The sequence below is a fragment of the Leopardus geoffroyi genome, chromosome C3 (assembly GCF_018350155.1).
Source record: "Leopardus geoffroyi isolate Oge1 chromosome C3, O.geoffroyi_Oge1_pat1.0, whole genome shotgun sequence".
NCBI classification, from domain to species: Eukaryota; Metazoa; Chordata; class Mammalia; order Carnivora; family Felidae; genus Leopardus; species Leopardus geoffroyi.
This window is the reverse complement of record NC_059338.1, coordinates 44,726,480-44,753,254: the sequence shown is the minus strand read 5'-3', so window position 1 is coordinate 44,753,254 and position 26,775 is coordinate 44,726,480. Positions and strand designations below refer to the sequence as shown.

Here is a 26,775-nt window from a genome sequence, read left to right as displayed (position 1 = left end):
AAGTAGGATATTTTTAGGTTAGAAAAGAAACCATGTACACACAGATCTGGTTGGAGAGAACATGGTTTAATTAAAGGCAAAGCTGATTTCAGCAGCTGCAGGTCTTGCACAGACAGACCAAAACAAAAAACAAAAAAACAAAACAAAAAAACAAAAACAGAAGAGAAGGTTTACTACACAAAACCAGTTTCTGATGAAGATTCTCCTCTCCCTCCTCATTACTCCACGTTGAGGATGATTAGGCGAGAAACCCCGCCCCAAGAATCAGAAAACATTCCAAACACCAAATTCTCATGCAGAAACGGGGCTGCAGATGGGACCCGGGCAGGACTGGGAGTGAGAGAGTGAACTTGGCTAGCTCGTCTGGGGTGTGAGACTCAGGGACAGCTCGAACACTGGAATGTTACAGCTGCCTGAATGCAGAGCTCAAACACACAGAGTGGGTCAAGGTAGTGGGCAAGGAGGGACTGGGAGAGAGGTGGACCCAGGGAAGGAGCTGGGGAGAAGCACAAAGGGTTTCATATTGCCATTGGGTGGGGGGCTTCACCCTTTCAGACCTTTCCAAAAACAACAAAAAACAGAAACAAAAATCCCCAAACACCACGTCAAACTTAAGGAGCAATACTGTGAGCCTACGGGGCTCCAACCACTCTCTGAAGAGCAACGAGCATTCACCTCACCCCTTTCATCACTGGGGCTGCCCAGACTCTAGTGACACCCGGGGCTCCTGGATGTGCTTTGCTCTGCAGCTGTTTTCCAGTTCGTGAGTCTCACGCTGACTCCATACACTCACACACACTCCCCTTCCCCCCAGGAGAGCAGATGGGCAGATGGGTGTGTGCGCGCGCGCGCGCACACACACACACACACACACACACACACACACACACACACACAGGAGAGACCTCCCAGAAACAGACCCTACCACTAGCACAGCAATTGGACATTTAGATTGTTTCCATAATTTCCCCTTAAAATATTACTCTTCCAGGAACTAACAGAAATGCTGTCCTTCTGTTTCTACACAAGAAAATGTTCAGTCCTCTTTCCTTCTAATAAATACCAAATAAAAGTTTATTTTCCTTTCTTTCGCCTTTTCCAGAATGGACTTCGTTGTGTTTTCTTCTGTGCATGGTGCACATGTGTCCATGTTGCCTTGAATTTCACTCTGACAGTGGAGGTCGGGGGACACAGCTGGGCCGGGGCCTGGCCTGCGGTGCACGCACGCAGACGCCGCTGCTTCCTTCCTCCTTGGACTGTCTTTTGGGCCCCAACTGCTGGACCCCGTGCTGTTGCTTCTCGGCGAGATGTTGTACACATTAGGAACAGAAACAATTACTAGCATACAGCACAGGGCAGAAAAGGGATGGAGGTAGGGACAGGAGGAGGTGGGTGGTAAGCAGGATGGGGTCACAAAAACCAATCGAACAAAAAATAACCACACTGAAAGCTTCTACCTATTAAAATGTGTCAGGCCACGAATGGACCAGCCTGCCTTCCGTGAGACTGCTCGCTACGCTACAGTAAAATGTACAGGAATCAAAAACATTAATTTAAAATCTTCCAGCAGTCATCTGCCAGTCCAGCCCAGCACCACCACCCATACTGCATCCTCGATCGGGGCTCGAGCACCTACAGAGTGAAGGGCATTTCCTGCCGGAGTCTCCAGGCCAGAGGAGGGCCGCCAGAACCTTCTGAGTGAAAGTTGAGGCCTTGGACTCTCCCTCGTGGAGCACTGCCACTGGCCAAAGAGGTCCGTTTCCCTCATCCTGTCACCACCAACCTCTCACAGGAGCAGCGAGCGGGGCTTTTCCTTGCTACACACTGACTAGAAGAAGCACGTTGTGTATGGAAGAATTCAGTGTGACATTATACTACCGAGAGTAATAACAATAATAAAAGATGTTCAGGAATAATCTCAACTACATTCTCAGTCAGCAAAGCAATCATTAATGGATTCCTATTTTATTCCCCAGAGAGGAAAACAGGACCGAGAAGTTCCCGCCGGCTTCTCCCACCTGCCTCCCCTTCTCAGCTTTCACTTCCCTTGTGGCTGGGGGCATGCACGACGGGGAAGGTGAGAGGCGATGACATCAGGTAACTGAGTGAAGACAAACAGCAGTTCCTCTCTCCCTCCGGAAGGCCCTGGGGGGACAGAGAGTTCCTGATGGTTTTTTCTTTTTGTTGCACTGCGGACATTTCGTGCACACTCAGCGCGCTGGTGGAACGCTTACACCCTCTCGACAGCAAGAGACAGAAGAGAGGGCTGCCACCTGCAGGGGACTGTACGGGCCAGTCCTGCAAACCCAACATGCCATGGTTTATGGAGCCTTCGTTCCCAGGGTTGCCACTCTGGCCTCAGTGTGGAGGGTTCATGGCGCCTTGTCCCCGCTGCTGTTTCTGTTTCTGCTGCATTAACAGCTGCTCCAGAGCGGAAGGTCCAGGATGCATCATGGAACTGGACCAGATAGACTGAAAAACAGCCCAGAGCTTGTCAGCAGAGGTCAAATGCCTGGATATCTGAAAGGGATTTGTTTTTCAATCCTCGCCAAATATAAAGGCATATAAGTCCCAAGATCCCCGCCCCCTAAAAAGATCCAGCCATTAGAAGAAGTTGTTCTAAGACTGTCTTTAAGACCAGTCAGTTCCTGTTATTTTTATAACCAGATGATTTTAAACCAGAAAAGGTGAAAGTAGTTTTCATTAAAACTCAGTGCCACGTGAGACCACAGAATATTTACTATAAAGATTTTAGGCAAACAAAACATTTCCAAAATTAGACACCCTTTTTTCACTTGTTCACAAAAGGCTTCAATCAAACATTCCAAAATGAATCACAATTTTGACCTTAGAATGCAACTAAAACCTTTGTTTCTGTCCCCGCCCCTGTCCCCAGGATAACTGCTTTATCAGCAGAGAATTCACAAATTAAAAACAACTTCCTATTCAAGAATCTTCTAAGGCAGATCATGTTTCTAGGACTTAGCTAGATATGTGCTATAGATCAATCAGTTCTAAGGGCCTTAGGAATGAGCTTAGCTATTTACGTGAACAAAAGCAGAAACAGCTCTCGTGGCTCTTGTTTTCCTAAAACTCACTCACCTTTAGGCTTTCCATGAGGACAGCAGAGGAATCCTCCATGGAGGGGCCGTGGCCTGTCCAGGTGCCACTTGGAGTGCTGGCCTGATGCCAACTGCTCTCAGAGGCTGATGTTGCTGAGAGATAATCAATGCCGAACCCACCCATGGCTGAGAGATGCAAAGAGATAAGAATTCAAGATGTTCTATCATTGCCAAACACCAAACACCAGAGAAGGGCAGAGTAAGTGACTTCACTTTCACTAGGCAAGAAGTCTGGACCTCACCTGGCTTATCAGTTTTCCACCGATCTGCAGTTCTCCTATCCCTGTTATCTGGAGTCCCGATAGGTCCAAAGTTGGAGAATGGAACAGAATTATGGTTATGTGTTGGAGGGGAGCTCGGCAGGCTGCTTGGGTTAGAGGAATGGGGAGACTGGCTGGCTGGTGTTGAGTGATCTAGTAAATACCAACAATAAAACAACATAAGACATTAAATAGATGTTCCACAAACATACCAAGAACTTGAGTTTTCTGTAGATCTGATCACTTAAATTCTACTAAAAATAACCACAGGGCTTTGGGACAAAGGTAAAAATAAGGGCCCCCAAAGGGACTCTGCCAGATGCACTAATCCGTCTTAAGGCATACTCCTTGCTTTAGAAAAACAAAAAAAGCAAAACCAAGCAGACAATTTTGTGCATGCACTATTCTGGCATGTCTGTTTCAGATAAATTATCTACTGGTATTCTCTAATTGCCTAACCTTAAGAATTACTATTAAATCAAACTCCAAGTATAAACTTGGGATTAAAAAACCCCTCTACTTTAAAAAGTTCAACTTTTCCTACAAAGAATGAGTATCTACAAACCAAACTAAAAAACAGCTGGAAACCTTAAGCTAAAACCCATATTTTTCTCCCTTACAACTCTGCTCGTTATGGATGTAAGAAAAAGCTTTTTTTAGTGGCATTTATTTCATGAACTGGCTCATCAGGCTTTTTTCCTATTTTCGTTCAGAAATTACTTAAAAAACAGAACAGCTAATATATTTATAATGTAAAATCATACTGATTCACCATCAGTTTGAGGGTATTAGAAATGCAAGGTCTGTAATTTAAAGACTAGCCAATACCTGAACTGGCAGGAAGTGATGGAGACCACGGGGTCCCTTCAAAGAGGGAGTACAGTGATGTCTCCTGGGGGGCCAGCGAAGGATTAAGTTCTGTTTTGGAGCTGGTTGTCAGGTTTTTCCCATATACCTCATTGAACATACTGTTATTTGGGTATCTTTCCTGAAAGACAATGACAACCAAATTATAAACTCACTGCAAGGAAAGAGATTTCAGCAAATGCAATGTTCATGTTCATGAATGACTGATACACTTTAAGCTTTTCTTTTTTAAAGAAGTTTACTTGTTTATTTTGAGAGAGGGAGAAAGTGTGCAGGTGCACCTGTGTGCGCGCGTGCATGCACACACACAAGTGGGGGAGGGGCAGAGAGAGAGGGAAGGAGAACCCCAAGCAGGCTCCGTGCTGTCGGCCTGCAGCCTGAAGTGGGACTCAAACTCAGGTACCATGAGATCATGACCTGAGCCACAATCGAGTCAGACACTTAACTGACTGAGCCACCCAGGTGCCCCACTTTAAGCTTTTCTTAGTAAGACAAACTTTTGAAGACTTTTGTTTCTTTTGGTTTCCCTGTTAAATTCATTTTCCCTCACCCCTTATTTTCTCTATCTATGTAAACAACCCAGATTAAAAAGTACAAGTAATTCACTTGGCTGAACAACAGAGCCCTAAGGATTTCCATATTAATGAGAAGTTAAAGGGTTCAAATTTATAACAAACAAGTATCTCATATACCCAAATCAGAGAGAGAGACAGAGGATAAAAAATCGGGAAGGCAGCAATATATGGGAGAGAAAGCAAGAGAAAAATAGGGGTACTGAAATAGAACGGGAAAGGAAGTTCCAGCCTACAATAAAAGCACAATGCAGGATTCTTCACTGTTGACCCACCTGATTGAGAGAGAATCCGGTGAGGGACAAGAAAGAGGATGAGTGTGACATGAGCTCCGAGGGCTTCTCCAACAAGGATTTCTTCACAGTGCCAGAAAGAAAAAAAGTAGTTACACTATGGCCTCCATTTTCTTAGTATCAATCTTAAGTTCCTACACAACCAGAGTAGAGGACCACCAGTTAAGCATACTTGTACTTACCTGTCATGTACAATGTCGGGCTCAGAAGATGTGAATTACATATTCCTACCATGACACCAGCTACATGCCAGTTGCCACAGGTGAGTCAGAACCCTCCCGGATCAATACCTCTAATCCAGCACAGAGATCCTGGCAGGGACCAGGGATGCTGGAAAATGGCAGTTCTGAGTGTTTACTAGCAGGAACTTTCCCAAATCCCCTTGTTAAGAGGTGCATTTAAAATACTCTCAAAACAAGACACTGAACTGATCTGGCAGTCTTTTTCCCCCAATTTTTAAAACACTCACATTAATGACTTAAAGGCTTTCAAATCTATTTGACAACTGGTTTTGTCAACATGGTTCCTAAACAGCTATTTGTGGTATATGTTAAAATAGTTGCTGAAGTTGAGCTTACAGGTACTGGCTCTAAGAAAACTACCAGGAGAAAAAAAAAGCTGAATCTCTGATGCTCACTGTCCTTGAACGGTAGGTCAGCAAAGCATTTATTAAATGTCTGCCACATGCAAGGCACTGTCACACACATTGTATCATTAACAACGTTAAATATAGAAAGTATTATATATATGTTTTGTAAACATGGGGAAAACAACCCTAAAACACTACCCTCCATGTCCACTTGCACCACCACCAGTTTCGTTGTGAATGGAGGCGGGGGGGGGGAGCATGGCGGGAACCAGGGAGCCGTTAATGAGTTGTCCGAGAGGCAACCCCCTGGCCTTCAAGCCGCACGAGCAGAGAAGCAGCAAGAAAGGCAAACACACGGAGCCAACAGCTTAGCAGTTAGGTTTCCCACAAACCCCTAGGTGCCATCACTGCGCTCTCCTTCAGTTTCTAGGGGATCTCTTATTTCTCTCACTTGGGGGAAGAGTGGCGGTCTCTTTGCCCACTCACGAAATTCAAGTGCCAGGGATGGCAGCTTCTATCACGAGAGACGTGAAGCTTTTATTTCTCCTAATCCTAAAGTCAATGCATTTTAACCTTATGAACGTTTTCTGGCCTCATGTTTACGGGAAAGAAATAGCAAAAAAGTAGAACTCTGAATTGTTTTTGTTTTGCTAAGATGGAGTAGAGAAAGGGAAAAACTTTCTAGCATACGTCTTCCTAATTTTTTTACATGCTCCCCCACCTTTGCAGAATGCTACATAAACATCAATGAGCATATACAAGGCCATCCTTTGAAATGCTAGAGGATTGTTTTAAAAAGATACCACTAATCAAAAAAAAAAAAAAAAAAAGATACCACTAATCAATACATAAGGCTTTATTTTATGTCATCCTAGTTATTTCTCTCTGTATTCACTCATTTATGGCACGCCAACGTTTCTAAATAGAATTCTCTTCATTTTTACTCATTCTGTTTATGAATCTCACTCTGAATTGAAGTCAGGGCTCTTAGTTAACCAAACAGAAAAGAGCTACATACTCTTCAATAATGTCACTAAAAAATCTAGAACATTTATATGAAGAAAAATCTCACTGCTCCTAAGCAAGATTAAACGATCCTTGAAACTGCTGGGTTTAGATGGAAGTACCACCTGCAAAGTAAGTTAATTTGCCAGCATCACATCCTATGACCAGCCGTGAATAACACTTACAACAAAGCTAGGACTCAGAGATTTAGAACCATGGAGTCAGAAAGGTTTTGCCATATTCTACTACCGTTTGAAGGTTAGCTTTGACAGTGAAGAAATAAATTGTACATTCTGTAAAGAAAGAAAGCTCAAAGCTCCAGAAAAAAGAAACCATCTATTCCAAGGACTACAAAATCTCAGGAAAGAAGCTGGGGTTAGAGCAAGAATTATGTCAAATACATACAAAGAGGCTCCGTCCAGGAAGAGAGGCGAGAGGGCCCAGCAGAGCTGGGTAAAGATCAGGAGGGTTAGAAAAAATCAGCTCTTCCTCTTCCTCCAAGGCAGCCAGACTCTTTAACAGGTCCGGAGGAAGCAGAGGGGAGCCCTTGGGGTCCTAGTGACAGAAAGGATCACAGTGAGATGTAGTAAGGGATGACAAAAGCACAAAGGAGGAGCAGCACAGTTAGGGGGACAGAGGTAAGTACAGTCAAGCAGAAAAATCCCAGGGAGAGGGTACTACGCAAAGAAAAAGCTCTGAAACAAGCAAGGTGACACAGGACAGCGGTAGTGAAAGAGCAAGACGGTAGAAAGGAGCAAAAACCACTGACAAACAAGGAGCAGCACATCAAAGGTTAACGCGGCCAGTGAGGAAAACAATGCGTAGCAGGGTGATCAGCGTGATCTTGGGCTAACAGAGAAACAGCTCTTTTTAAAAGTTACACATGCACACCCATTTCTTGTGAATAAAGAGAGAAAGGAAGGAGAGCTCCACTATGGAAGATAACTGGCTGACTTCGTTCCTCTCAGAAAGCAATTTGTTTAAATACGCAGTAAACCTATTTTTAAACTCAGATGATTCAGCCCAACTGAGAGGAGCTTTGTTTCACGATTCCCCAAAATGCCGCGTGCAAGATTTCTGCACATGATTTCTCTGCCAGACCACCACAGTCAGCATCGGTGACAGAGCCCCTCGCTCCTCCGAATCCAACAGACTGTGCCAGTGTGTGGAGGAGACCAGGAGCCACACCGGGTGCCAGGCAGCGTGCCGCAGCGCTAACGAATCAGAGAGTGGCCTTTACAAGCATCTGCTTTAGAAATTCGAAAGACACGCAGCCCCACACCTATGTCCGCTGTGTCTGGTGATGGAAAGGACACACACCTCAAATGGCATCCTGGGCACAGGATCCTGCTCTGGACGGAAGACTCCTGGTGACCGTTTGCCTCTGCGGTCCACACTTGCTTGCTGGGCCATGACAGCTCTGTTATCAGCCATGCTGTAGGAAGAATCCCAGTAGAACTCTGGGACCTTGACTTCTGAGGGATTATGGTTATATGGCTCCATGGGAAAAGGCTTCATTTTTTTCTCTAGAGGCTGCTGCTGCATTACAGGAGGTTGCAATGACGGCTCAAACAGTTTTATGGGGTCTTGGGGCTGAAGGTAGTAGGACTGTTTCACAGGCATGATTTTCCCTAATGGGCCTTGAACCTGAGGGGGATTCCACAGCTGTTTGGAGGCATCTGCCTGTTGATACTAAAAAAGAGATGCTTGTCTTCAAGATGAGGATAAAATGCAATGTTACATTCAATACTCAGGAAATCACAAAATGAACTTGAGAAACTTAACTGACAAAACTCAGTTTCCTTTACCCTTTATGTTTTTCAATACGCAGAGCTTTCTCGGATGATGGGCACTGAACTCACCTTCTCTTTCAATTCAATTTATGAGGTTTAATGAACAAATGAAAGCGTGTGTGCTATGTGCGTGTGTTCCCCCTTCCCAGCCCAAGTACTGTGGGGTTGATGATATTTAAGAATGGTGTCATAGCTTTCTTAACACCTCGTCAAGATTATGATTCTATTTCCCTCCTGTAGTTTATTTTCAAATAGGAGAATTATTTATACAAAGTTCTTCTCTACAAAACAAAGTTGACAAGCAGCAGCAGCAGCAGCAAAGAACAGTAGTTAAGATCTATTATCCTTTACAAAGGAGAAAGGGAAACATCTGAACTTCCCTAAACAGCAGAGAGAGTGTATTCTTCTCTATAATCCTTCCATAGCAGAAGCATCTGGAAAGCTTAAGTAGTAAGCTTTGGTAATTTTGGTATTTCTAATTAACCAAAGTAAGTTTGGTATTTCTAATTAACCAAACACTGGACCATTCCAGTCTCCCTTCCTCCTGATCTTGGCTGGACAGTACGCACAACTGTGACTCACCTGCTGGAACCCAGAGTGGTGAGGAGGGCTTTTCCCCAAAGCCGGCACGGCTTTTGTGGGGGATTGCTGCTGAGCTAGAGCTTGAACCTGCAACTGGCTTGTGGACTGTGCTGTCGGCTGAGCTGGTAAAGATGGAAGGGGTTGCTGGGAAGGTGGCTGTGGCTGTTGAGGTCCCTGGTTCATTGGCCCTGGTCCAGAGGGCCGTTGCTGGCTGTAAGGAATGTGGGACTGTTTCCCAGCTTGCACCTGGTTTCCTGCTGGAGAGTGAGCTGTAGGCTGAAGAAAGGTTCCTGGGACAGAAACACCAGCTGGGAAGGTGTAACCTGAGCCCATAGAAAATGCCACAGGAGGGGGAATAACATATGTTGGGGGCGGGAACCCTTCAAAATAGAAGAACATAGCAGCTTTAGTTCTAAAGACACTTAGCAAAAGAAAGGCAAAAATAAGTCATTTGGGGGTAAGGTGGGGTAGGGTAGAAGAAGAGGTCTTCTAATAAATTATAAACGGCAGGAATCAGACATCAAGTAAGACTGATCAAGCATCAATCTTTAACTTGATTTCAAGAATTAAATACAGAGTATTGGCTGCTATTTCTATCCACTGAATCAAGTGGAGCATTCTAAAGGTGGTTTCTTAAATGCTATGTTTACTGATAGGAATTCCTTCATGATAACAAACATGCATTTGTATATATACTACAGAGAAATGGTTCAAAAAGAACTTAGTAAGCATCAGAGAAAAGAGAACTTCCTTCTACCTTTTAACATTATGGTTTAGTAATGTAACTCTGACAGAGTATAAATTATTCAATGAGGGAGCAGAAACTCCTATACAGATGAGATTAAGTAGAAAATGTGTATTTACCTGGCCGGCTAGGAAGAGGAGGGAAGGCTCCAGGGTGATGAATGGGGATGAACTGGGAGTTACTTGCTTGACTTGGGGTTTGAGTTACAGGTGTTTTCCTGGCTTCAGACACTGGAGTCTTTCTTAGTTCTGTCTGGGATTTCACCTATGACCAACAAAAGCAAAACCATCTATAATAATCTGAAACTCAAATGTATCACAAAGAAGCACCTCTAAGAAAGAATTTAAAACCCCATTACGTCAAAAAAAAAAAAAAAAAAAAAGCATATGAAGGTATTTAATACCTAAATAAAAAGTGGGGGGAAAAAAATCAAAACAAATTATTTGTCAATTAAAGATAGAAGGGTGTCGTTTAATTGGTGTGATGATTTTGCTTACACAAAATCATGAACATACTAAATACAGCAAGAACCTGAGAGCTCATTTGTTTGACAAATGAGACATCTGATACCAACAGGTTAAAAAACTTGCCTATAATCTTAAGCCACCCATTATGGGCTCCAGGGCCCTTTATACTCAAATTCATTAGACAATAAACATGGATAATGAATTAATAATGATGAGTAACTCACAGGAGAGACACTTTGGCCCTCAGTTTAATTTCAGCTGGGCAGCCTCAAGCATACCAGTCAGGCATCTGCCGTCCACCCCCAATGCTACCACCCCTTTAGAATAAGGATACTGTCAGCAGTAAGAACAGGGCCCAACATTCTACACAATGAGCTACAGAGAGTAAGATGTCACATGCATTGCTCAAATTGAGTAAAATGAAGGAAAACAGGTACATTTACAGAGAACTTAGGATGAGGTACAGAGAGGTGATACACTGACTCCAGTCAAGCTTTCTTTAATCGTCTGGAGGCAGATTTAAGAGGGATGAGAGACCAGAAAGGGGATGCTCAGACTGGCCCTTGCTGGGAGGCAGCTGCAGAGAACGGAGGCAGAGCAGGAAGGACATACTAGACTCACCCCTCAAACACTGGTCCTCCAGCTTTCTACAGTTCATCTGGCTTATTCTCGGTCTTTCCCCAGCACCTCCCTCTCCCCGTGCCTTTTCTCAATTTCTGCCCTGTTTTTCTCTGTTTCTCTATTAATCTTAAAATGCAACTATTATGTGCTTATTTCTCTCCTTCTCAAAAAAACTCTGTAGATGAAACAGGCTGAAGGCACTGTTTATATCTGCAAGCAGCCTTCAATAATGTAATGTTCCTTGTGCCTACTGCAAACAAATACATTTGCCAAAATATGCTAACAAATCACATGGCTATTTAGGTATTTGTTCAGACGTGAACAGTATCAATGAAACCAGCACAGAACAAAGATCATCTTTGTTTATATGACATCATCTCTATCTCCTCTTTGGAAAGGTTTAAGAAAAAGTCACAAATAACTGAGTAGTGTTTACCTTTTCCCAGCAAGAGACTTAAACTCTTGCTTTACTCCCATGAGCCAGGATAACACTAAAGTGATACAATGCCACTGGCTGGGACAGGTATCAATGTCAAGAAAAAGTCTCATCTTTTTCCAAGAATATATTTTATCTTTTTTAGTGAATCTGAAAAAAAACCCTATAAGCCTTAATATACTCTTGGTCCTACTTACTGGCTCTGTACAAGACCCTACATTTCCCAACAGAACACTAACAAATGGCAGTTACACCTTCTAAAGCAAACAGAATTCTTTGCGGAACTGACAGCTCTGGTCATTTCAAACTACCTAACTGAAAGGATTGACAGAAATGTCAAGACAGGTTGAGATTTTTTTCACTCACATTACAATTTCTACAGGTTGATGGAATAGCCACCTACCACAGCTCTTTACATGACCTTACTGTGCCGCATTCAAGCTTCCAGAAGAGCCAACTCTCAAGCTTTAGGAACAAAATGAAAAATCTTGCCTTTTGTGTGAGCCTTCCTCTACCTGCGTTATAGTTCAAATACAGCTTACCTGCACTGCCACATTCTGCTTTCCTGTTTCCTGTAACTTTTCTAAGGTGCATTTCTTGGTTTCTGTTTTCCTCTTGTTGTTGTCCTTCTTTCCATCATTCTTAGTTACAGTTATTCCTTTGCTATAGTCCCTTCTCACCTCTTTGGGAGGAAAACTTCTTCCTTGGTCTCTGTTCACTTCGCGCGGCTTAATGTTCTCTTTGAAGGTGACCATTGGTTTCTCTCCTGTGTCACAGTTGTTGCTTAGATTACGGCCCGTGGACAGCACTGATTTCAGTCCTGGGTTCCCGTCCGCAGCCAGTGACTCTATCATGGATGTTTCTTGCAGAATGAGGTTCTCTTTGGCTTCACTGGGGTCTTCCAGAATTAACTCAGGAATTTCTGTGATAAACAACAATTTCCCTACCTCATTTTCACACTGAATCAGCCTAAAAAAGTAAAAATAAATCCACATATGAAAACCATAAACCTAAAAAACAGTAACAATGGGACTGTGCATGGACCCAACAGTCAAGTAAGTACATTCCCAGCCCTAAAGACTTAGAGACAGCAAGATATTACAGTGTAATATTTTTATATAGCATAAAAAGCAGTTACAGAAAAACTCAAATCCTCATTATCCCTTAGCATCACCACACATTCCCATGCCCCTTTAATGCTTTCTAGTAATGACAGCTATATTTACTGAGCATGTCTTAAGTACAAGGCCCTAGACCAGACCCTTGAAGTAGTGATCTGTAATTCCTGTTTTATAGGTGTGAAAACTAGAGCTCAGAGGGATTAAATTCATTCAAGCATGCAACCAGTTAAGTGCTTACAGTAGTAGGACAGGAGCCTGCATATAAAAATTAATCTGAAATAGTTACTGACTTTGGAAAGGTTAGAATCACCTGGGGAGATCCTAAAGACACACACCTCGGGGAGTGGCAGAACTAGAAACCTATCTGACTCTAGTCTATCCTGACTGAAATGGACCGCCACGACCCTGTCAACACAAATCACCATCCCTGTGAACATACAATTTTGTTAGATTTACACAGATATTTACAAATGAGAGCAGAAGTTCATGATTAACAAGGGAGATAATGCTTATTTCTCTACACTAGGCAGTGTAATGGGGAGCACAGAGATTAAATAGAGTATACTTATGATCACCAGGGTCATAATTTGATGATGTGTTACCAGCACCCTGGCTTACGAGTTTATAATCAAGAGCATCATACCAGAGCCTAAAACACATGTGGGGTGTGTAAGTGTATCTGATAAGAAATACCTTGGCTGATTATCAGCAATCCATTTGCCTATAGAGATCAAGCGCTGCTGTCGTATTTGTCGTTGCTGACCTTCTTTGTCTCCTGTAATACCCTGGTGGCCTTTGGAGAAATCCAAGTTCCTAAAATCGAGATAAGCACAAATTACACAAAATTAAACTTCTAAAGGTATTTCCCAGGCAACCACGTTTACCTAATTTAAATGCAATGGTTTCAGATTTTTCCACACAGGCTAGCTACTAAATTCAATCGACTGCATTTTGAATGTATGTTGCTGAAGATTTTAAATACAGTGAAGCAAAACAAAAAAGACAATATGCATTTGCATATTTTTACTCAGATTTTACTTTCTAATTGAGCTAAAATAAGTCACAACTTTTATTTAAAAAGATACTTTTACTGTAAGAACGAAAGTTTTCTTCAACACTTACCTTGCATTCTATATAATTTGCTTGAAATGACCACTGTAATGCTAAGGGTCTCCGAGTATGCCTATTCTAATAAACAGTATTAATCTATCTACTTTAGGTGGCCCTAAATCAGAAAAATGTATTTATATCAAAAAATATATACAGCAAAAAGCTCATTGACATTAGAAAGGTAAATCAACCCGAAAAAAATAAGGATTTTCAGATTTTTCCTCATTAAACTCAGTATTATTTTTAAGTACCTAAGAATTGCCAGGCTGCAGGATAGATGCTGAAGACACAAAGATAAATGAGATAGAGAAACAGTATCTCCCTAAGGAAGAAATAATTATAAATCAATCTGATAAGTACTGTAAGAAAAACTACGCAAATAAGCATAGTTAACAGGAAGGCTAGTTCCTTCTGCTAAGCTCTGAAAAGACTTCACAGATTAAGTTATTACCTGAGCTGGACCTTGGCAGGTGTGTTAAGTGTTTACAGGCTAGTAAGAGAAGGGCAGAAGAGGAAATGGGGCTGCTCTAGGCACGGCATGAACAATGTGTCAGAGGAATAAAAACAAAGTTACTCAAGAAAAGGACCTAGCCAACGTATACTACGTTAAGGATTAGGGGGCAGGTGGCAGAAAATACCACTGAGAAACTAAGCACTTGGACATGAAGCTAAAAAAGATATTGGAACAATTGGGGATGAGTGAACTGAAGTCTTTGCGTTATTAATGGGACTTCAACAGGTCTGTATTTTTAAAAATATAATCGTGAAAGCAGGGCAGAAATGAGCCACAGGAGAGGGAATCTAAGTAGGGAGGTTGATTAGGAAGCTTTTTATACTGCAGGTTAATGGTGATAAAAGCCTGAACTATATAGGGAAATAAATGGGAGGAGGTGGGTCTAAAAGGCATTTTAGACACAGAATTACAAAGACTTGGTGAGAAAGATTAATGGAAATAAGGATATTTTTTTAGAGTTCATGTAGGTGGATAATGGCACACAGATAAATATAGAAGGATTATTTTTTTGCTGACCTAATAGGAAAATACAAGCTCATTTTGGGTCATGTTAAAGTTTGAAATGCACAGGGAGATCAGATTGTTAAACTATGAGTCAGAAAAGAAGTCAGACACTGAAACTTTTGGGTTTAGTTACTATCCAAGAGATGAATGCTTCAGACGAAAGGATGGATTTGATCACCAGGGAGAATATAGAAAATGGGAAGGAAAGGGCAGGGAAGAACCCTGGAGGATAATATTCTGAGTGATGTGGTACAAGGGACTGAACTAAGAAAAACAGCTAAGAAAAAAAGAGGCTTCATATAGGAGTGGGATTAATAAACTCAATGCTAGAGAAAATTACACAGGATGAAAATTATAAAGAAGTCAATGGAGTTTGGTAACCAGAAAGAAACACACTGACAGTTTAAGTTGAATGAGGATGAGAAATGATTGGGAGTGAAGTGGGGTCAGTAAAGTTGTCACACACTATGCTTTTAAGAAGTTTGATGATGGGGGTGCCTGAGTGGCTCAGGTGGTTAAGTGACCGAGTCTTGATTTCGGCTCAGGTCATGATCTCATGGTTTGTGGGTTTGAGCCCTGTGTTGGACTGTGCACTGACAGTGCAGGGCCTACCTGGAATTCTCCCTCTCTCCTTATCTTTCTGTCTTGCCCCTGCTTGTGCTCTCTCTCAAGAATAAAAAGTAAACATTAAAAAAAAAAAGTTTGATGACGAAGAGAAAGATAGAGCAACATCAGAGGAAGAAAGGGTTGTCAATTTTACTTTTTAAAAAGAACAGGGTACACCTGAATGTTAGCAGGCCAAAAGGAAGTAACCAGCTGTTAAATAAATAAAAAGATACTGAACTACAACGCAGAGAGAGGGTAACAGGTGGGGAGGCAGGAAGAGATAGGATCAAGGACACAGACCGAAGAGTTCAACCTGAAAAGGAGTAAGAAATTCTTCCTCTAAGAAGAGACAAAAATGACTAGAAAAACAAACTGCTTTGTCATTATTAATGATATGAAAAATGTCAAGCAATATCCTTTGGTTTGCATTTGGTTCCCATTTTTGAGATTTCCCCTCTAATTTCTAAAAAAATTTTTTTTTCAACGTTTATTTATTTTTGGGACAGAGAGAGACAGAGCATGAACGGGGGAGGGGCAGAGAGAGAGGGAGACACAGAATCGGAAACAGGCTCCAGGCTCTGAGCCATCAGCCCAGAGCCTGACGCGGGGCTCGAACTCACGGGCCGCAAGATCGTGACCTGGCTGAAGTCGGACGCTTAACCGACTGCGCCACCCAGGCGCCCCTCCCCTCTAATTTCAACAAAGTATAAAAAAATCCAGTGAATAAATACCACTTGGGAGAAGCAATTTTCTTCTTTTCCTTTCCTTCCCCCCAAGTCTGTAACAGCACTCAGTATTGGCATTACAGAGCAATTAAAGGCATGACATACACAAATCTACTTCATATTAAAAACACTTTCGCTTTTTAGTTGTTAAGAAAATAAGACAAAGCTGGGATAAATCAAAGGTTCTTCTACACCCAAGCCTGATTCCTAATTTTAATACTATAACCACTGATAATAAAATAAAGCTCCTTCAGCTGCCACCCACCTGAAAGAAGGTCTCAAAGCCAAGAATCCTTGTAACTCAAACTCCTCTGGAAGTGGTGTAGCTACAAAGGGGTAGAAATCAAGATTTGTAAAACATTTTAATTTAAAAACAGGTGCACTAGACATTGTCCCCTAATACTTATCTACTACTCAGTGCCGAGGGGGATGGATACAATGGACTATTTTTTCCCTGGCAGCCTTAAAAATTCATAGCCCCACATCAGTAATCCCACTGTTTAGATTATCTCCTTGTTACTCAAAGTATTGAAAAACAACACCGACATCATCCAGGAGCTTGCAAGAAATGCAGAATCTTAGGCATTGTCCCAAACCTACTGAATCATAACTGCATTTTAACAAGACCCCAGGTGATTCATTTGGAAATTGCTTGAGAAGCACTGATCTGATGGAAGTAAGATCATCAGAAAGGAGTTAACTACAGATTGTTCAGTGCAAAATTATTTACAATGTGGAAAATTGTACAGAAAATGGACAGTGATTAAATACATTATGGCATATCCACAGGATGGAATATTATGCGGCCAGTAAAAAAAAAAATCACACTTCAAATGTTTAAATGGCAAAGGGAAATGCTAACAATATAACATTAACTTTAAAAAGCAGGCACAAAGCTGTATCTGATATCAGTCACAGGCAGGTATGTATATGTACACTTAAGAAAAAGGTCCCAAGAAAATACACTATAATATGAACAATACAACGTATCTTTGTAAGAGAGAACCATGGGTGACTTATATACTTAATGTTTGTATGTCCCAGATGTTCTATAATAAGCAGGTATTACTTTAACAGAGTAACGGTGTTCAAATTAATTCTCTTAAAAAAAAACAACAGTAAAAATGAGGAGGGAGGGAAGAAGCCGGAAAGAATTTAAAGGTATTGTACTCTCTGGACTCCTATTCAAACAGGAGCATATGCTGCTGAAAGAACTGGAAGAACATTACCTCTACTTCTATCCACTTATTCATGATAACTGCAGCATTGAAAGTCCCTTCTGAGTTACTGAACTTAAATGAAAACAAAACCATGTTTTTCTCTCACCTTAAGACTACTATCAGTGATGGGGAACGATGTTAACAACATCAAGTTAAGTTAGCCCTTACCATTAGTACTTGAAAGATCCTCTTCATGGGGATGGAAACTATTTAGAAGAGAAATTAGCCAGGGCCAAATGCTGTAAATTAAAAAGACAATTCAGACTTTGTCTAAAATGGAGATACTAGAACACTAACAAGCCAGGACAATGTTATCTATAGGGCCTAAACTTTATGTACTTTCCCCTCTCGCTTCAGCATTTTCAATGCTGTGTGATTTCCTAAAACCTATTTTCAAAGATGTCTGTCTAGGTAAAAGATACACCAGAAGGGTCATATTTGCACAATAGAGACCTACTACTGCAGGCCATTTCCCAGACTCCTAATTTAACAATTAGTTAAAATCGTTTGTCAGTTTTAAACACTGATAATTGGTACTTACTGGGAACACACTGACCAGAGAAACAACATATTGTTTTGATAGAGCTGTCACACACATTATCAGTTGTGGAATCCACTGCTAGCTCTTAATCTGTGACAGGGTTGGGGTACACCATAGTCAAATCACATCCTTTGTTCAAAGTAATGACTACACCTTTTTCTTTATCATGTGAGAAAGTCCACACATTGTTAAAATACCAAGGTAAACTGAAAGTTTTCATTTGTTACCATAAAATCAAAATCTCCTAAGAACCATCAGAATTATTCTGAGTAGAGATTAGAGAGAAAACGGTGAGAGCCAAAATAACTCCCAATCCTCTATGCTCAAAACAAGCAAATGTAACTCAAACGCAGTGTTACTGTAAGGCAGGACCAAACAGCTTATGTATAGGAAATAATGGAAAAAGTAAAAAATCACTTCTCTTCAACTTCTAAACAGAAAATTGGAGCATACTGTAATGGGTAAGAAACAAACTGGTTTTTACTTCAATTTCATTTTGAAATGTGAAAAATGCTTTTTCCCTATGATTGCAGCCAGGAATTGGGGGGGGGGGGGACACACAGGGAGTCAGAAATCCTTAAGATTTTGCCTCACACAAGAAATTCAAACAAATAAATGAAAAACATACAAAGAGGTCTTCAGTTCAATTTCCAGAGAGTGGGTGGAAAACACAAAGTCTTCCATTGTTCAGATGTTGTGTTTTAGAGGCGGTTTCTACATATCCATGAATATCAAATAAACAAAGCACACAAACTAACATGAAATTCTAAGACACTTACTACTGTCTTTCATCTACCACTGCCTCCTGAAAGACCCTGGGTCTGAGTCTCAGCCAGTCCATGGAGACCTTGACTGCAGGAAGGGGATAGGCATTGTAGGACTCCTCCTGAGACTTGTTCTGGAGAGGACACTTGCACAGGATGCCAAGAAAAGACACTTAAAGAAAAAAAATGTATTCAGAAAACATAAGATATTTGAAACAATGTACCAGTCCAAATTAAACTAGCATTATGAGACTTCTGCTGTATCCCCCTTAATGCCTGAATACTTCACAGTTTTGTTTTGTTTTGTTTTTAACATTTATTTTTGAGAGAGAGAGAGAGACAGAGCAGGAGCAGGGGAGGGGCAGAGAGGGAGACACAGAATTGGAAGCAGGCTCCAGGCTCTGAGCCATGAGCACAGAGCCTGACATGGGGCTCGAACCCACAAACCGTGAGATCATGACCTGAGCTGAAGTTGGTGGTTTAACCGACTGAACCACCCAGGGGCCCCATCACAGCTTTTTACTAAAAAGGCTTTTATCCCCCATGTTAAAAACTGTTACAGGGGTGTCTGGCTGGCTCAGTCGGGGGAGTGTGCAGCTTTTGATCTCAGGGTTGTGAGTTCGAGCCCCATGTTAGGTGTAGAGATTACTTAAAAATGAAATCTTTAAAAAAAATGTTACAGGTATATTTGATGAGGGGAGGGTATCAGGAGATAAAAGGACAGAACTTAGGGTTTAGGCCTATATAGGAGGCATTTTTGTTGTCGCTAACACTCTGATGATGAAAATGCCTAAGATTATGCTTTCCAAAGAAGACAGCACAGAAAATTAAATGATTTGAATTAAAATTAAAAATTTAATACTCACTAAAAAGGGCCAGCAACTGTGTCCAACACAGCTGCTCATCTTGGCTATAACTATGCTGCTCTGTTTCATTGCTAAAGTCACGAAGGTGATGAAGTTGAAACAGGTTGATGACAGTGACGTGAACTAACTGCTGAGAGTTGAAAGCTTTTTGGAACAGCAGCCTCTGTAAAGTAAGACAGAAATACCGCAGATTATCGAGAATAGGAGCCACCTTCAACACAAGAACTAAACTGGCAGTCTGCATTTAGAACCAGATGGGTAACAGAGTCACAGATGAGTCAATGACTTCATTCATTCATTCATTCATTCATTCATTTAAATTCAGTTAGTTAACATACAGTGTAGTTACTGGTTTCAGGAGTAGAACCTAGTGATTGATTCATTACTTACATATAACACCCAGTGCTCATATCCCAGCAAATGCCCTCCTTAATGCCCACCACCCATTTAGCCCATCCCCCCACCCACCTCCCCTCCAGCAACCCTCAGTTTGTTCTCTGTATTTGTCTCTTATGATGTGCCTCCCTGTTTTTATCTTATTTTTCCTTCTATTCCTCTAGGTTCATCTGTTGTGTTTCTTACATTCCACATAGGAGTGAAATCATGTGATATTTGTCTTTCTCTAATTTATTTCGCCTAGCATAATATACTCTAGTTCCATCCATGTTGTTGCAAACATCAAGATTTCATTCTTTTTGATCACTGAGTAATATTCCATTGTGTGCGTGTACACGCGCGCACGCACACACACACACACACACACACACCACATCTTTATCCATTCATCAGTCAATGGACATTTGGGTTCTTTCCATAATTTGGCTATTATTGATAACTCTGCTGTAAATACTGGGTGCATGTGCCCCTTTGAATCAGCTCTTAATTGTAGGATTTTAATCAAGCCCAATGTGGTCTGATATCTCTCATGCTGACTCTTTGCCTTGAAAGGAATTCTTGAAAGGAATGAGCCCCAACACCACAGAGTTCTTTCAGCTGTTTTTCACGATACTTTTTTTTTTTTTTCCCCGAGAAACCATGTATTTTTTAATATGATGCAAAAAAAAGTTTTGGGCATCAGTCAGTAAAAGTATACATCTTAATCCATTAGAAGTGGTTTTATATGAGATGCACATATAGTAAAATATTAAATTAGAATCAATGACTAAAAAGTAGATGTACACAGTAAAAAAGAAAAATTTCAAACCAGAAGACTAAACAATGTTTTTGAACTTTTGGTACACAAAGTATGACTTCCAAAATTTGTCATAAAATTTACTCCTTCAAAGGCTTGACGCATTTAAAGACACTTATTTATAAATGAGGTAGAGAGCAACAATATTGGAACACAGGGTAAATGATATACTAAAACAATTAATAATGTGGTACAGGCCCTTCTACAAATTATAACACTGACATGTTTCCCTATTAGAAAAGTACATGTATGATCTTCATCATCAAATTCCTTTACCTTAGTAACTAGTGTTTATAGCAACCTGCTAAACCAGGTTATTACAAGAATTCACTACATGCTCTCAGCCAGTGGCCTCACCCTTCTACCTTAATATCTGCAGTAATTTTAGATTACTCCCATAGAAAATATTTTTCAAACACAAGTTCCTAACAAAGCTGACAGCTACAAGTGATGATTATCTTGGCTTCACCCTACACTTTAGCTACAGCCAACCTCCCTCCTTCTCACTGTCACTAGCCTTATAGTGGGAAACAGACAATCTTACTTATGATTCTACAAGCAGTGACAAGAGATCCTACCATCTCAGAAATTTAGAACTGCCTTTGTCCAGCAACTTCTGAGTTTTTTTTCTATTTACATAAAGAACCTGAAACATCCAGAGTAAGTTTTAGGATCCTATTAGCAAGATCTCTCCCATTATCACGGCAGGAAAATACCATTCAATTCCACTTCAGCTACTCTCTCAGCTTCCTTGCCACCTACCATGCCAGTATATACATGGAGAATGCTCATTCCTTTTTCAAAGGCATCAAGCATTTTTCCTTTCTTTAAAATGTCCCCAAATCCTATCTCTTCTTCTGAATTCTCCCATAAAACTTCTCCTTCAGTCTCTATATCTAACCTTTTAGATAAACTGACCGTTTATATAAACATATAATATTGGCAAAAAATGAGAATATTAATTTGTATTTTTCAAAAAGCATTTTTTCTTATGAGTAAAACAGAACAACGTATCTATTAATCCACTGGCATTTTATTTTAGGCAGCAATGTCCTATAGAATACAATCACAGCCCTTTAAAGGATTTTCTAGTGTATGCCCAGAAGAATTAATGCACGTGAGTCCATCCTAAGTACTAGCAAATGAGAATGTAAAATTTCACGAAGGCACAGACTGTGTCTTGCTCTCCCCTCCACCTCTAAAAGCCTAGAGAAGTATATGGTTCACAGTAGGTACTCAGTAAGTACTTGGTGAAGGAATAATTCACATCTTTAGAAGTAAAAGTGTAATTATGTAGTTATATTTTCATAAAATTTAGATTGTATTGTAGGAAGCAGAGGGCCTCACTAGGAACAAAATCAGATTGGAACGGACACACTGTTACTCAAAGGCACCTTCAACAGCAGTTGTGGAGTTTACTGAACTCAGTACCATGAAAAAAACAGCATGTATTTAACATATATAAAAAGGCTTGCATCTCATTTCCTAAATCACAGGCCTTAAATCTTTTAATACACCTCAATTTGGTAAACATCTCTGCTTAGTAGCTAAAGATTACTAGTTAGATATGCTGAAGTTTACATGTAGATGACACTAATTATCTACATATGCTTTAGAAACACTTTTGAATATTTACTCAACTGTGCTAGAATTTCACTCCAACAATGTTCTTCTGGTATTTCAGTAATGAGTAAAGTTAAAAATAGATCTGCCTCATACTATGTTTAACTTTAGAGTGTTGGAATGATACTTCAAAGCATCTTTTAGGAATTGTCCACATAACCCCCCAAACTTTATATATGGAAATATATATTTCAATATTAATGTTTGAACTTGAATCAAATGCAAAACTGACTAGACTCTAGACCAGAGTAACTTCCATATAGAGAGGACCTAATTAAGGTAGGTTCCCCCCAGTCCCTATTTCACAGAAACAGAGCCAGGAGCAATCTCAACAGGTCATTGGATCCAATCCCCTGCTAGTTTACAGAACTGTACCTAAACCATCCAAGGAAGACGACTGTCAACCTGACTTTTAAGCTCTCAAAAGACAGAATCCTTAGCAACCCCCTATAGATATCTTTTTAGGATTAATGATTTTAGTTCTGACCTCAGAAAAGACAAAGAGAAGTTATTTTAAAATAATCCTTCATATATCTGACCACTTATAATGAAACTATTCAGACTTGTTTGTTCTGTACAGGCAGAATAGCTTAGTTAGGGCATAAAAATTAGTTGTTCCTTGCTTGTACTTGATTCTGTAAATCATGGGCTAAAAGTTGAAATAGGCCCCTAAAAGAAGCAGAAAGCAGCAGGAGATTCTAAAAGATTATTCAAAAACAAACTATTTCTATTATAGTTATTTAGTACAATCTCTTGTACATAAAAAGTGTTAACTGCAAAATGATTATCTGTAAAACTACCTCACATTGACTATACTTGGCTAATTTATGTCTCTTAACTAAGTTTTACAATCTCTGGAACATGTTACTTTTATACTACTTATAAAACTGTAAGGCAGTTATAGACAACATCCCAAGTGCTTAGATACCCAGAAGCAACCAAGAAATATAAAATGTTCTTTAAGACTGTCTTGTTCACTGCTGATCCCAGTGACTAAAACAGTGACTGACATTAACAGGCAGTCAAATATTTGTTGAATACATGAATTAAAGACAGAATTAATACTGCTAATTCAATATTCTAATAAAAGATCATTTTCATATATATAAATATAACAAAGGTTAATTTATTTCCTTACACAAATTAATAAAAGAATGAAATTCTCATTGCTTTCCTTCAAACTACCACAAATCCTGATGGATCAAAGCACAATGAGAATAATGAGCCCGGGTTGCAAAATGGAAATATTATAAAGTAGGTACCAGAATTATATCTAAGAATATAAAAACCATCAAAAGTAGTACTTTCAAAACTGAGAGAGAAAGGTGCTTGATCTGAGAAGAAGGAGGAGTTGTTTTTTTCTCCCCACTTTGGTAACTTTCTGCCAAACAGCAGCTATTTAGTGAAAACACCACTGCTATATTTCTTTATAGATGGTATCTCTGTTTAAATTGAGGGGATGCCGTGGGGCGCCTGGGTGGCGCAGTCGGTTAAGCATCCGACTTCAGCCAGGTCACGATCTCGCGGTCCGTGAGTTCGAGCCCCGCGTCGGGCTCTGGGCTGATGGCTCAGAGCCTGGAGCCTGTTTCTGATTCTGTGTCTCCCTCTCTCTCTGACCCTCCCCCGTTCATGTTTTGTCTCTCTCTGTCCCAAAAATAAATAAACGTTGAAAAAAAAAATTTTTAAAAATAAATAAATAAATAAATAAATAAATAAATTGAGGGGATGCCGTATGCAAAAACTCCATATGCTTCAAATTTACTTTTAACCAAGAGTTCACAGCTAAGTAATGACATAAATCTAGGAGTCAACTTCATCAATATCTTATGCTTCCTGATTTAGACAAGACAAAAAAATTCTCTATTTTTGAAATCTAACCTTAAACTGTTCTTCCAATTTCTCTCGAAGTGGGCTCAACTTTTCCAAGCTCTTACTCAGGTACACATGACCGTGGAATTTAATAAAGGCCTTGATGAAGTCAGAAACACTCCATTTGGTTTTCACCTCATCCCGGCTGAAAACGGAAGAAAAATTTCCATGAATCTTAAGCAGCAAAATGGCTAACACCTCTTAAAAGAGGTTTCAGTCTGCAAAAACACATTATTTGAGCACCTGATACACAAGGAGAAGATTCTGCATGAAACTTTTTATCTGCAACACACTCAGAGGAGTTGTGAGAATTCAGCAGCCTGTACTCCTCTACTGGGAACAAATCAGAGGCTGACTGCTTGAAATTCAGCAATGACTACATGCAAAACTATTAAAACATATCTACATGTTGAGAAATTAGGCAAATGGAAGAGAAGCACAGGTAACTATCAGTTCTTGTATGCTATCAGGTTGACAGGTGAAGACTACCAGGTTACACAAAGTCCTCTTGGAAAAGTCAGCCCTACCTTTCCAGTGCTTTAGAAAGTGCTTTTTGTAGATTAGTGGAGGCAGCTGGGAACGGGAACTTCACAGCGATGCTTCTGCAGTAGTAGAAAATTGTGGTCAGATGGTCTCCTTTGGAAGAAGCTAAGATAGCCAACTGATTGTAAGGCTGACCTAGAGGAGAAAGTTAAGATGCTAAAGTAACCCAAGATGCACAGTCTTGCTATCAGAATAAGGTGATCAGTTTTCAAACCTTTAAATTAATAATGGGGAGTATTTTATAAAGTAAATCTCATGAGTAACTCATTACAAATGGGCATAATTCAAAACAGCACACTCCCACAACAGAACATAGCATGTACAGGTTAAAAAGCACGTCATTAGGGTAGAGAGCACTAGAAGCATAGGTAAGACTTCACGTGGGCCTAGGAGACTCCATCACAACTACCACGTCTGCCACCGCTGTGGGAAAGCAGCCAGAGACAAAACGAAACGAACGGTGTGCTCAACTGCCACCCCTGCTCGAAAGGAGCTCCTTTCAGAATCTAAAAGAATTTCAATTTGGCTTAACAAGAATGATGTATTTCACCAAACAAGAATCACTGCTAATGTCGATTTTGAGGCCATCAAAAGACATAAGCACTATCTCTTAGATAAATAAAAATTTTTCTAGTAAGGAAATGGTGGTATTAAGAGATAATTAAGGAAGCCAGAGTTATTGAAACAATTTTAGATCACATTAGGGGATATTCTTTTTATACTGGTTTACTGACAACAACAGTTTTATTTAAAAAATCCACTTCTGCTTATATAGAATATACAATGAAAAGAAAAAATATGACCAAAACTCCAAGTCAATCAATACCAAATCTCCAAAACTTAATACCAAAACTCCAAAATCTTTTGCTTTCAAAAACCTGAAGATGAGCCTTATTTTCCATACTGCTATAGAGAATCAAGTATTCTAGTCAACCACAACTTGCTGTGAGAGACCCACTCACCATTAGAGGGGACAAGCTGAGCTGCATGCCTATAGTAGGACTCTGCCTGGCTGGTCTGGTTTCTGTATCGAGCTGAGAAGAGGAAAAAGAAACGTTAGTTTAAAAACAAACAATGAATAAAAAAACTAGTAGGGTACTATTTTCAAAACAACTACAGATTTCAATTCTAAAGATAATAAACACATTAAAATTAATTTAAGATAATTAAAGACAGAAAATACTTTAAAACAAATTAACTATAGGATTATGTGTGAAGTGTCCATCTGGCCTTCCCTATTTGGGACATTCAGCATGGAACCAATTGTAAAGCTTACCTAGCCCCCATTTTCAGGTCCTCCAGTGTCATGCATCACCAGCTCCCCCTATGGACTATGCTGGTGACCTGGAGCCGGCCCACCAAGAAGGGGTGAGTTATATGGCACTTAAAAACAAAACAAAACAAAAAACACTATACAATATGATCTGAAAATTATGTATTTCTTCAATATCTTATAAAGTGACTTTGAAAAATGTCTCATACCTACTGCGATATTAAGTATGTGTGTGCACAGGATACACTAAAAGCAAAAACAACCTAAATGCACTATTCACTGAGTCTCCATGCAGAACTTGGTGCTTAGTTTGACATGACCCCAAATGGAGTCAATGATTTATATGACATCTAGATATCTAAAATCTTCGAACTCAAAGGAATGTTCTCCATTCCTTGTTATTTGAGGACAGTTGAAACATAATCCTATAGTTAATTTATTTTACAACCCTTTTAGGTCACCTTAAAGGGACGAACAAGAATAAGTTACATAACACTCTCAGACAAACTACATTAAATAGAAAAACAAATTTAACTGCAAAAAGGAAACAATTAAAAATGAGGTTTTAATATACTGACGATAGGAAGAAAAGAAGACAATCTAGCTTCAGAAGGAGTAACTTATAAACCCTGCAATTCCAAGAGTACAGACTTTTAATTTAAAAGACATTACGGCACCACTTTGAAAACTTTAGCTTTGATTACATTTTTGCTATTCATTTGCCTACATCTGCATGAAGTCCGAATAAAATTTACATCTTCATATGAAAGTTACTACCTTGAAAATCCTTTGCCAATCCCAAAATACTGAGACACTGTAAATTCTTTAATATACAATTTATAATTTCCTCTTATGGCAAACGAAATTGTGTGTACATACTCAGTTTGAGGGAAAAGAACTTCTTTCTATGACTACTCCAAAGAAAAGGATGAATATATTAGCAATTCCTTCA

The 26,775-nt window shown here is 40.1% G+C and overlaps 1 protein-coding gene across 19 annotated transcripts in view; it reads right to left on the bottom strand.

Annotated features, from left to right (window-relative positions):
- Positions 1-45: 45 nt before the first annotated feature.
- SMG7 (SMG7 nonsense mediated mRNA decay factor) overlaps positions 46-26,775 on the bottom strand; it is a 96,303-nt gene continuing 69,573 nt past the window's right edge. For 3 of the 19 annotated variants that reach the window (XM_045452630.1, XM_045452638.1, XM_045452631.1), the window contains 18 exons: positions 25,513-25,584; positions 24,535-24,685; positions 24,017-24,152; positions 19,324-19,486; positions 18,473-18,629; positions 17,321-17,391; positions 16,198-16,258; positions 13,167-13,286; positions 11,895-12,321; positions 9,948-10,092; positions 9,084-9,463; positions 8,029-8,400; positions 7,114-7,263; positions 5,097-5,177; positions 4,211-4,370; positions 3,365-3,535; positions 3,103-3,248; positions 46-2,472 (listed from right to left, as the gene is read on the bottom strand). In XM_045452630.1, coding sequence (XP_045308586.1) covers positions 2,359-2,472; positions 3,103-3,248; positions 3,365-3,535; positions 4,211-4,370; positions 5,097-5,177; positions 7,114-7,263; positions 8,029-8,400; positions 9,084-9,463; positions 9,948-10,092; positions 11,895-12,321; positions 13,167-13,286; positions 16,198-16,258; positions 17,321-17,391; positions 18,473-18,629; positions 19,324-19,486; positions 24,017-24,152; positions 24,535-24,685; positions 25,513-25,584 — 3,077 coding nt within the window. In that variant the 3' untranslated portion in view covers positions 46-2,358. Of the gene's footprint in view, positions 2,521-3,102; positions 3,249-3,364; positions 3,536-4,210; positions 4,371-5,096; positions 5,178-7,113; positions 7,264-8,028; positions 8,401-9,083; positions 9,464-9,947; positions 10,093-11,894; positions 12,322-13,166; positions 13,287-16,197; positions 16,259-17,320; positions 17,392-18,472; positions 18,630-19,323; positions 19,487-24,016; positions 24,153-24,534; positions 24,686-25,512; positions 25,585-26,775 lie in introns of all 19 variants that reach the window. The other 16 variants (XM_045452646.1, XM_045452645.1, XM_045452647.1 and 13 more) reach the window with 9 other exon arrangements.